Source organism: Emiliania huxleyi (assembly GCF_000372725.1).
Source record: "Emiliania huxleyi CCMP1516 unplaced genomic scaffold EMIHUscaffold_680, whole genome shotgun sequence".
NCBI lineage: Eukaryota > Haptophyta > Isochrysidales > Noelaerhabdaceae > Emiliania > Emiliania huxleyi.
The window spans coordinates 8,662-20,171 of NW_005196899.1; the positions used below are offsets into that span (position 1 = coordinate 8,662).

Here is an 11,510-nt window from a genome sequence, read left to right on the forward strand (position 1 = left end):
CAAGGCGCTCGATGGCGCGGCGGAAGAGGCGGTGGCAACGGCGGCGACGGGGGCGAGCCAGCAGACGACGAGCAGCATCCACCGTCGCGTCGGAGACAGATGGAGCAGCACCCACCGAGTCACGATGTGGGTGAAGGCGGCGTTGAAGACGGCGTCGTAGCAGCCCGAGGCTCCGGTCAGGTCCGCGAGCTTCCCCGCACCGAGGAGGGCCAGCAGCAGCTGCAACTCGACTCTGCGTGCGGCTGCGTGAATGAGCCAGAGAGCTGCGGAGGCGGCGACACGAACGAGTCCGAGGTAGGCGACGGAGGCGATGACAGGTTCGGGGAAGTCGATGCTCGGTAGCAGTGGCGCCGCTAGGTGGGACAGCACGAGCAGCAGCGCACAGATCCGGACCACAGGCCGACTCAGCAACAGCCGAAAGCAAATGGGGACGAGCACGAAGGCAGCTGCGGCGACGATCATGCCGGTCGGGAGGAGGAACATCACCGAGCACGTGTACGCGGCGGCAATCAAGGTGGCCAAATCGGGGAGGCAACCCCACGCGACGCGCTGGGCGAGGACGAGGCCGATCTGTGGAGCCGCGGCGACGGCGACGATGGCCAAGCTGGCTGGAACGAAGCCCCAAGCTGAGCACGCGGAGGCGGCAGCAAGCGCTGTGGAGCACACCGCAAGATTGGCGAGGTCGGGGAGGCGTCGATGCTGCCAGAAGGCGCAACGGGCGAAGGCGAGGCCGATGCATCGGAGAGCAGCTGAGTTCCGGATCACAACGCCCGTCAGACTAAGGATTGCATAGGCTGTCAAAGCCAGATATGCGTTTGCGGCTGTGGCATCGAAGCAGCCTGAATAATCGATCAGGTCGGCGACCGTGGCTGCCGCGAGAAGGGTACAGATGAGGAGCAGCAGCTGGACGTGCATGGCGACGAGATGCCACGACAACGTCACGACTGCACAGGACGCCATGGGCAGCAGCCAGCACGTTGGCCAGAACAGCATAAGGACTGCCGCCTTCATTCCGGGCAGCACGAGTACCGCCAGGACAACGATGTAGACGACGTGAACGGCAGCCTCGGCCCAGCAGAGGACGCGGCCCACCACGGGATGCGTCGGCATAACCGCGTGCGTCACGATCATTCCGATCGGCTCCGCACCGGCGGCGAAGTAGTGCGCGAGCGTGCCGAGGATGCCACCGAGGACGGCGACGCAGAGTGTCACGAGGAAACAGAGTGCGACGATGCCCCGCGTGCGCGAGGGGCGCAATGCCTCCCGCGCCCGAGCTTGGTCTTTCTCGCTTTGAGATGGACGGCGGGAGCACCACCCGAAGAAGCAACGGATGCACACGCAACTCACGAAGAGGAGGATGACAGCGAGGATCGCGTCGATTGGATCGACTCTCGCATGGACTGGACTGGCAGGGCCAGGGCCACGGCCTGCCGCGTGCGGAAGGCCAAAGGTGTAGAGCGGTACCAGCGGCGGCAGCGGCGGCAACGACGGCGGGGATGACAACGGCGGCGGCGGCGACGGAGGCGGCGACGACGGTCGAGGCGGCGGGTACGGTGGGTCGACGGGAAGCGACGGCGGCGGCGACGGCGGCAGAGCCGACGACGGCGGCAGAGCTGACGGTGGTGGCAGTGATGACGGTGGTGGCTGCACTAGAGCTGGCGGGCAAGGCGACGAAGGCGTTGATGGCGGTGACATTATCGTTGATGGCGGCGTAGGCGGTGGGGACGGCGGCGAGCGCGATGGCGCTGGTGCCGACGGCATCGGTGGTTGGGAGAGAAGAGGCGGCGGCGGCATCGGCGGTGACGGCATTGAGGGCCGAGGCAGACGTCTCGACGGACACGAGCTGAACGACCGTAGGGCTTTGTGACTTGGGGTCGACGGCTGCGGCTCCTCGGCGGGCAGGGAAGGCGGAGGTGGCGATGGCGACGGCGATGGTGGCGGCTCCGATGGCGGCGGCGGTGGCGGCGGCGGTGGCGGCGGTGGCGAGGACGGCGGCGGTGAGAGCGGCGAGAGCGACGGCAGCGAGGCAGGATGCGGCGGTACCGGCGGCAACGGCGGAGCTGGGCATGGCAACGGCGATCGTTGAGACGTAGACCTCGGGGCTAGCGGTGAAGGTGGTGGCACCAGCCAGCGCTCCAACGGTGGCGGCGAAGACGGCGACAAAGACGGCGACGGCGACGCCACGGACGCGACAGTGGAATCTGCGATGGGGGAGGCAAATGCAAATCTGCACAGTCCGAGGGGATTCTGCGCAGGTGGGGCGGTGCGAGTGCGAGCGACCCCCAGCTTTCGCTGCTCGGGTGGGTCCCACGATCGGGCCATGCCGATCGCTAAGCCGAGGTTGCCTCACGCCCTTTCGGACGCAGTCGATGTTCTCGTTCCCCGCTCTAGGCGCCGGCTCCCAACCCGCAGGGGGGCTCCCATCGGCGCAATGCCGAGAAGGGTGGGGAAGTACCGTAGACCCTTGCGGGGTTCCGGCCTAGTGCCCAGGGATCTCCGAACGCCGTCAGGGGCACCCGCGGCGGTCAAGCCAGACCGGGAGATGTGGCGCGTGTGTGATCGCGCGAGACGGAGGCGCGTGGGTCGGGCGGGCGGGCGTGGGGCTGACCAGGGAGAGTAAAGTCGGGGTGGAACCAGCGAGCTCCTCCGGGTAGCTGCAGCCTTGGTGAAGAGTGTGGCGGTGAGGGAGTCGTGCTCGGCGGAGCAAGCGTTGAGAGGCACGCGGATGGGTTGTGGTAGGACTGCAGGTCGTCACATCGAAAAGTCTGGAACGCAGACAGATTGTGGTAGGACTGCAGGTCGTCACATCGAAAAGTCTGGAACACAAACGGGTATTCTCCACCGCGACTGAAGCTGGACGGAGCCACTCTCGCGGCAATCTGTAGAGTCGACGGCAGCGGAGGCGGCGGGAAGCAGTAGCTGGATGGTGCAAGAGGCTGCTGGTCGCCCCGATGAGACACCTCACGCGGCAAGGAAGACTGGTCGACGCGATCTTCGGGCCAGCCATCCACCAGTGCGTCATGGTCGAGGCAGCCGTCGTAGGTGAGGCCGTCTGAGGCGTTTCCCGACGGCACGGCGATATCTGTGGCAGGGCGCACGGCCAGCCCCATCGAGCGGAAGAGGCCAGACGGAGCAGTCGCTGGTCCGCGTGTTCGCAGCCGCACGGAGATCTTGGGGTGCAGCACTTGAGACGGCTGACTGATCTTCGAGGAGCTCGGGAGCATGTGCCTCGACACGTCAGAGATGAGGAGAGCGATGGCGAGTGCGGAGCACCAGACGTATGTCAGTGTGCCAGGCATGACCGCTTCGACACTCGCTGCCGCGCGGACTCTCCAAAAGCAAGCGCGGAGAGGCTGCAGCGACGCGAGAGCGAGAGCGAGAGGCTCGATCCCTTGAACCGCGGTGTGGCTCAGATTTCACAGCAACTCGCAACCCCTGTGTTTTTCACCTCGAACCATCATGGTTTTAGGTATATGGTGGGGACCGGAATAGACCAGCCGGTATTCTTGTTTTTAGGCTTCTTGTTAAGAATTCTTGTTTTGGCCCCCAAACCGCCGTCGGTTCGCGGCAGGTGACCCTCTGCCCGCATGTGCGGAAACAGCAGCTGCGACAACCACCTGACCGCCGAAGAGGCACGCGCCGCCGCGCGAGAGGAGGGTCTCGAGCTCGTGCCGTCCAACAACGGCACCGGCTTCCAGAACGTCTTTCGCTCGCCCGGCTTCAAGAAGGCGCCGGCCCACCCGTTCCTTGCGGTGGTGTACGGTCCCAGGAGGACGTCGCTCGGCAAGTTCGCGACTGCGGAGCACGCCGCGCTCGCGTGTGCTCGGCACTTCAAGACGCTGTCTGGTGCAACGGTGGGCGCCGCAGGCGCCAGTCGCCAATGGGGTGGGCCGCTGAAGGCTCGCAACACGGAGGCAGTCGCCGAGGAGGCCACGGTGTCAGCCGGATCCCACGAGCGGCCGGGGGGCGCACTAGATTCCGCCTCGTGCCTCGTGCCGAGCGATACGACGGGCAACGAGGTGGCGGCGGTGGGGGACACGTGGTGGAAGAGGCACTCGGAGGAGCGGGCGAGGATCGATGCGCTGAGCGGGGACGAGGTTGAGAAGGAGGCCGAGGCGCACGGGCTCGAGCTCACCAGGTCGACACGCAACAAGTCGGGCTACGCGGGCGTCTTCAAGAGGAGCAGAAAATCGGCCGGCGCTGCCGACCGCTATGAGGCGCTCTGGGCTCCCGGGCAGAAGGAGCTGGAGAGGCTGGGGCTCAAGTCGAACGTGAGCTTCGGCACGTGGGAGCGGCCCGACCAGGCCGCGCTCGTCCTCGCGCTTGAGAGCAAGCGCATCCTGGATGCGTCGGGGAGGAAGCGCCGAGGGAATGGCGGCGCAGGAGGCTCTCTGGAGAGCAAGAAGCACGCCAGCCTCCTGATGGGACTGGCAAAGCCGGCGCACTCACCGCCCTGCGAGCGCCCGCCCGCCGCCGCGCCGGCGACGACAGCGGGGAGCGGAGAGAGCAACGGCGCCGCGCTGGGAGCGGTGGCGGGGACGACAGAGAAAGAGGCGTGCGGGAGTGTTTAGAGAGAGCGTGGTAGGGGCACGCATGAACGTGGATCGTGGATGACGCCGGCGGACGGATGGTTTGGGAAATTTGCGCATAATTAAGTACATGCAACCCTGGCAAGCTGCCTGATCACGGCCAGACAAAACTCCTGAGCAAACACACCGCAACAACAGTCAACACCGCAACACAACAGTCAACAACAGCGTCGACAGGTCAGGGACCACAACGAGAAAAGGAAAACATCCCGATCCTGCAGGGATAACGGAGGCAACGCAGGGACGGGCCAACAGCCAGTGGGACGAACAGGGACCGCGACAGCGGCTCAAGCAGGCCCAGGAGGGAGCGGAGACGATGTCAAATCCGGAGGTTGCGTTTGCGGCGACGACTGCGGCGACGGCTGCTGCGGCGACGGCTGCTGCGGTGACGGCTGCTGCGGTGAGAGCTGCTGTGGTGAGAGCTGCTGTGGCGACGGCTGTTGCAATGGCTGTTGCTGCGGCGGCAGCGGCGGCTGCTGCGGCGACGGCAGCTGCGATGGCTGCGACGGCTGCGACAACATCAGCGGCGGCGGCTGCGATGGCGTCGCCTGCTGCGGGAGAGCCGGCTGCGGGAGCGACGGCTGCAACGGCTGCGGCAGCTGCGCCGGCTGTGGCGTTGCCATGGGCTGCGACGGCAAAAGCTGCGGCTGTGCCGGACCGTCAGGCTGTGCCGCGGCAGCCAACGCCCCAGCCTGCATGGCGGCACCGAAGCCGGGCTCCGTAGCTGCGTGTGAGCTGTCGCTGCTTGTGTATAAGCCAGGTGAGCTCGCCGGCGACGAGGCGTCGTTCCACGGACCGGGAATGATTGGAAGCACCATCCGCCGGCGAGAAGAAGAAAGAAACCAGATAGGAAACTCTCCCATACTTACTTAAAATGGCATGAAGGTTGCAGCGAGAAGCGGCGAGAGACTGCGAAAAGAGATAGGAAGAGGCAGACTCCCTAGGGTGGGCGACGGCTAGCGCATCACACCCCTCTCCTTAAAATCCCTGTGTGGTGGCGGCGTGCCGTCCTCCCATCCCTCCCTTGGGTTGTCTGTTTTCTTTCTTTCTTTCTTTACTTACTTAAAATAAATAAATAAAAACGGACACCTCTCTACTGTGAGATGGGTAAAAAGGAACAGGTCCCCGCCCTTGCGATCTTTGTGCAGGGTTCTTTGTGGGTGTGGTCGGCGACTAGCCGGGGTCGTCCTCCCGCTGGGGGACTAACTAGCACTAGCCGTCTTCCACATGGTCCCTCGGGTCCCTGCTGCTCCTAATCTCGTCGTACATCCTCCTGCTGATCTCCGCAAAGTCCTGCTCCCTCCCTCGTCTCGCCCTGCGCGTTTGCTCCGCCTCACCGTCTTCTGCCCTGCGTCGTCTGGCGACGGGTCCTCCATAGAGTCCGTACGCGGCAACGACCAACGTGGACGCCTGCGCCCACACCGCGCGAGCGACGTTGGCCAAGCCGGACAGGTGTCGAAGCAGCCAGGAGACGCACCCGGCCAAGGCAGACCCGACGCCTCGGAGCACGGTGGCGGAGCGGCGGACGGCAGAGCTCCGGCCTGAGCATGCGGAGGCGACGGCGAGCGCCGTCGAGCACGCCTGCGCCCACACCGCGCGAGCGAGGTTGGCCAAGCTGGATAGGCGTCGAAGCAGCGAGGAGACGCACCCGGCCAAGGCAGACCCGACGCCTCGTCGAGCCGCCGCAATGGGCGGTGCTTGCCCCTTCCTCGGTGAGCTCGCTTCGCACCTCGAAGCGCTCCTCCTCGCTCCTCCTCGCACACCACGCGCAACTGTGCCACGTCGCCGTCGAGCAAGAGGGGCTGCAGGAAGAAGACGCGCCGCAGCAAGCTGCTCGCCGCTTCGGTCGCCGCGTCGGTCGCCGCGTCGCTCGCCGCGCGCGCCATCTCGAGGTAGCCAGAGCCAGGTAAGCGACGCGGCCCTGGTCCGCCACCTAGCTGCGCAGTGCGCCGGCTGCCGGAGATGCGTAGCGAACGAGCCCGCTCGGCGCCACCGCGTCCACTCCCTGCGCTAGCGGATGCGCCTGCTCCGACCACGCGAAGGACCGGCGCACGTACTGCGGCGACGAAGCCGCCGCCGGCCTGCCCGCGCCACGCGCCACGCCGTCGTACTGGAGCAGCGTGTGCACGATCGTGCCGCTGTACCCAAACGAGCTCACGCCGCCGGCGCAGAGCCCGCTCGCCTGCGCGTAGCACGCCGGCGCGGCCGACAGCTGGGTCGGAAGCGTGCACGAGATGCCGTCGAACGCCTCCACCACGTGCGGTTTGACAGCGCGCAGCTGGCTGTTCGGCGGCGCCACCCGGTCACGCACACCGACCGCCAGCCGCAGCAGACCCGTGATGCCCGCCGCTGGCTCGGCGTGCCCGAGGACAGGCACACGAGCCATAGACTCGAACTGCTGCTGCGCCGCGGGTGGGTAGATGGTGATGTCCGCAACAGGCAGGCTCTTTGAGGGTTGCCGACATGGATCAGCCTTGCTCCTCTTGTGGACCACTCTGCCCACTACACGGGTGAGGCGTAGATACACGGGTGCCTTTCTTCGCGGTAGCAGCCAGAGGCCAAAGTCCGACCAAGCTCGGCCCAGGGCTGCGGCAGCTTGCATGTCGGCCAGACAGGCAAGGTTGGCATTCCTCCCATTCATTGCAGAGAAGCGCTTGTTGTACCCGACCATCGACCCATGTCCACCACTGACGCCAAGCAGCTCCGCTGTGTGCGTAATCCCGACCATACTTTTTGGGAGGTGCAGAATGCGGCTCAGACGGCGAGATCGCACCCGTCGCCGCCGATCCGATGGGGTGTCGGCTGCCTGAATGGGAGTGGAAGCGGGGCGCGGAAGGAGAGATGTGGGCCCTCTCGCCTTGACCGGCCGACGGGCGATCCGGAGTGTAAGTTTAAGAGAAGAAAAACTCGGACTTACCGACTGCACTCCAAGTGCTCCAAGTGCTCGAGTTGCTCCATCGGAGAGACAGCACTCAAGACCTCATCCGATGCCGAGAGACCCTCTGTATCTAGAAAGAGCTCGTGCCGCTCTCTCGTCTCGCAGAGCGTGTTTTGTTGGGTTGTTGACGCACCTCAAGGTACGAGAGAATGAATAAAAAAATGAAAGCCGGACGACGGGACAGAACCACACCAGTATAGACCAGAGGGAGCTGCTCACAGCGCACGAGCTGTGAACACCTGGCGAGGTTCTCGCCGGGAATGACAACCCCCACCCCGCCCCCGCCCTACACATCACCCAGGACCTAGCCGGTGTGGTTGAAGGGAACTTGCTGGGGTGGTGTGAAACGCCGATCCCCCCGCTCTCCATCGGGCCACATAGGTAGAGGTAGCGAGCGCCAGGCCCCAAATGACTCTAACACTCACACATCATTTGGGGCCTGGCGCCCTGTTCACCGAGACGTGCAGACAGGGTTGCCAGGTGAGAGCGAATGCGGAATGGCGCGGTTCACGCCTCGCACAACAGAGAGAGAGATGCGCTCTGCATGGTGTGGGACATAAAAGAGAGCGAGTACTTGGGCGAGTAGGTAGGCCGTGCGGTCGACGCTGCCGCGCGCGACTTTGCGCGCGAGGCGGCGCAGCTTGAGAACGGCGGTGGGCGATTCATAAGCCGCCGCCGAACGTCTCGTGGAGCAGCAGGTTGAAAGTTGTTGCGCTTTGGCTTGACAAAGATCGCGTCGTGGTAGAAACCGCGATGCGCCTTCATTTATTTATTTCAGCGGCCGCGCCTCGCAGCGGACACACAAACTCGTTGGTTTTTTACGCCGGAGTCAGAGCGCGCGGGGGGCATCCGCCATCCGGGTAGCGATCAGAAGAGTTGCAACTCGCAATTGGCTCGACGCGCCACAGTGAGACAATGAAAAAATATTCTTAGCTTCAAGCCCCCCTCCGAGACTAGGGACAGAACCACACCAGTATATAGACCAGAGGGAGCTGCTCACAGCGCACGAGCTGTGAACACCTGGCGAGGTTCTCGCCGGGAATGACAACCCCCACCCCGCCCCCGCCCTACACATCACCCAGGACCTAGCCGGTGTGGTTGAAGGGAACTTGCTGGGGTGGTGTGAAACGCCGATCCCCCCGCTCTCCATCGCGCATCGGGCCACATAGAGGTAGCGCCAGGCCCCAAATGATGTGTGCCCATCTCCTCCTCCCGGGTACACCAGCCTCCGGCGGGGCGGTTCCGGATCCCCCAGGTCATTCCGAGCGGGTCCGTACGGTGGCGGCCCCGTCGGCGGCGGGGGTGGAGGCGGTGGCAGGGGCCGCTCGTGGAATAATTCTTTCAAGCTCCGCGTGCCTTTCAGAGCAGGCGTGCTGCGCCTCGCTGTGCTACGCGCGGGCCTCGCCGCCCTCTCACACTTGCACTCGCGACCGCGTCGCCCCGCATGCGACCGTGGCGCCACGCGCGCGCCAAGCGCCCCGCACCGCCGCTTCGGGGGCGGCCGCATATGCTCACTGTGTGCCCCGCTGCGCTGCGCAGACGCTGCGATGTCGGGCTTCGCGACTGAGCCAAAGCTCTTCGGAAAGTGGTCGTTCGAGGAGGTGGAGGTCAAGGACATATCGCTGGAGGATTACATCGCGTGCAAACCGAAGTATGCGCAGTTCCTGCCCCACTCGCAGGGCCGGTGGCAGAAGAAGCGCTTTCGCAAGGCGCAGTGCCCTATTGTCGAGCGCATGGTTTGCTCGATGATGCGGCACGGCCGCAACAACGGCAAGAAGCTGATGGCTGTGCGCATCGTCAAGCACGCCTTTGAGATCGTCCACCTGCTGACGGACTCCAACCCAGTCCAGGTTTACGTCGACGCAGTCATCAACTGCGGCCCACGCGAGGACTCGACCCGCGTCGGCGGCGGCGGCGCTGTGCGGCGCCAGGCGTGCGACGTGTCGCCGCTGCGCCGTGTCAACACGGCCATCTACCTGATGACGACGGGCGCGCGCGAGGCTTCGTTTCGCAACATCAAGACGATTGCCGAGTGCCTCGCCGATGAGATCATGAACGCCGCAAAGGCGCGCGCCGCCGCCGCCCGCCTCTGTGCCGCCGAGACGCCCACCCACTAACGGCGGCTTGCTGCCGCCCACCGGACGCGCGTTTCCGCCGCTGCCGCATTCGCCGCCCTTCGCGCTGCTGTCGTGTGGCCCGGACCCTCACGCCCGACCCACAGCCCCGCGCGCACGCACAGCTGTGCGATCGCGCAGGGAGCGTGTGCGCGAAGGGGGGGAGGGCGTGTGGGTGGGGGCCACCGAATTGGCCCCGTTTAAAGGGGGGCCCTTTTTGGGTGGCGGGGGGAATTCTTGGAGGGGGGGCCCCCCCCCCCCCCCCTTGCCTCTTGCCCCACCGCCTCGAGCGCGCGGCCGCCTCTCTCAGCCACCACCGGCTGCTTGCTTGCGCAGGGCTCGTCCAACTCCTACGCCATCAAGAAGAAGGACGAGATTGAGCGCGTCGCCAAGTCCAACCGGTAAACAGTGCCCTCGCCGTGACGTGCGGAGGCCCTGCCGTACCCACCACCTGTTCGCTCTGGACGCACGCCCTGCGTGGGCACGACCTGGCGTTCGTGCGCAACAACTCGCCGTCCTTGTCTGTTTACTCCCCACACGGTCTTGTCTCTCTCGTGCGGAGACACGCACGCGATGCTCGGAGGCCAGAGAGCGGAGATCGTGTGGCGCGGGGGACGTGGTTATGCTCTTTGCTCTCAATTTTAGCCTCTACAGTACAAACCGAGGACCGCGAGGATGAAACTGGGAGTGGCTCACTTCGAAAGAAGAGAACCCATCAAATCCAACCGTACAGGGGGACGCGCGGCGGGCCACGCCGCAGCGCCGCGCGCGCGGCGGCCGGCGCGCGACCGCGAGACGCGCCCGCGCGAGACTATATTAGAGGCGAGCCGAGCACCGACAGGAGCTGGACTGCTTGGAATCATAGCGACATGCGGCGTAAAGGCGGGGATGGTGGCCTCAGGTCAGGGGGCCTCGTGCCCGTTCAGCGTGCGCGTCGCGACCGAGGCAGAGTAGGAGCGCTTGCATGCGTCCTAAGAGGCAAAGCCAAAGCGAGGAGCGGGGTGAGGAGGAGCGGGGCTGTGGGCGAGGACGTCTGTGGCACCTTGAAGCCCTTGCCAAAGGAGAAGGTGGGCGCGACGGTGGCTGCGGAGGCGGAGCAGAGACGGGTCCGAGTCAGGTGCGGGGGCGGCACCAGGGTGGGGGCGCCAGGTGAGGCACGCCTGCAATCTGCATCTTCTCGCCCGTCTGCGGGTTGCGCCCCTCCCTGGCAGCCCGCTCCTTGGAGTCGAAGGTCCCGAACCCCACGAGCGACACCTGACACGCTCACGGGCGGATATCTCGCGGAGGCGCGGAGGAGCGCCGGGCGAGCGCGCGCGCCTTGTTGCCATCAGCAACCGACTCGACGATCACGTCGAGCGCTGCGAGCGGGGAGGGCAAAGAGGGGTGAACGGCAGGGACGCGAGGCGCGCGTGCCGCTCTCGCGCCCACCGGACGAGAGGACGGCGCCGGCCATCTTCTTGGAGACGCCAGCGCGGGCCGCGATGGCGTCAACCAGGTCGCCCTTGGACACCGCCATCCGCACCGAGCTCCGCGCAGCAACGTGGCCACCCCACGCTCGCGGCGCCGGCCGGAAAGCCTCCGCGCACGAGAGGAGCGCGCAGAGCACCGTCGCCAACAACCTAACCATTTTAGACTCTAGAAAAAGGCTTTTTTTTTTCCGTTCGCACGCAGGTGGGCTGCTGCGGTGCCGCCGCCTCTGCCTCAATGCGTCTGAAGGAGTGCGCTCGTTGCCACGAGGTGGAGTATTGCTCTGTCGGGTGCCAAAAGAGCGATTGGAAGGCGCACAAGAAGATCGGTGGCAAGGCGGGCCCCCAGTAGATCGCTCGCTCGCAGCACTTGATCTTAGTTGAGGTGGATCCTAGGTGGCTG

At 65.6% G+C, this 11,510-nt stretch overlaps 2 protein-coding genes across 2 annotated transcripts; both read left to right on the forward strand.

Moving 5' to 3' along the window:
• Positions 1–3,587: 3,587 nt before the first annotated feature.
• On the forward strand, positions 3,588–4,571 carry EMIHUDRAFT_120651 (hypothetical protein; the record flags this gene model as incomplete). Its single annotated transcript, XM_005762312.1, has 1 exon — positions 3,588–4,571. One exon carries the CDS (start codon positions 3,588–3,590, stop codon positions 4,569–4,571), a length of 984 nt encoding a protein of 327 aa, XP_005762369.1.
• A 4,496-nt stretch (positions 4,572–9,067) lies between these two features.
• Positions 9,068–11,277, forward strand: EMIHUDRAFT_446237 (hypothetical protein). Its single transcript, XM_005762313.1, has 6 exons — positions 9,068–9,593; positions 9,978–10,612; positions 10,684–10,724; positions 10,802–10,895; positions 10,959–10,999; positions 11,070–11,277. The coding sequence occupies exons 1-2, from the start codon at positions 9,075–9,077 to the stop codon at positions 10,044–10,046; spliced, it is 588 nt and encodes a 195-aa protein (XP_005762370.1). The 5' UTR covers positions 9,068–9,074; the 3' UTR covers positions 10,047–10,612; positions 10,684–10,724; positions 10,802–10,895; positions 10,959–10,999; positions 11,070–11,277.
• Positions 11,278–11,510: the final 233 nt, after the last annotated feature.

Coding starts and splice junctions, on each gene's coding strand:
- EMIHUDRAFT_446237 (XM_005762313.1), top strand. CDS start 9,075: ATGTCGGGCTTCGCGACTGAGCCAAAGCTCTTCGGAAAGTGGTCGTTC. Junction 9,594..9,977: donor AGATCATGAACGCCGCAAAG/GCGCGCGCCGCC, acceptor TTGCTTGCGCAG/GGCTCGTCCAACTCCTACGC.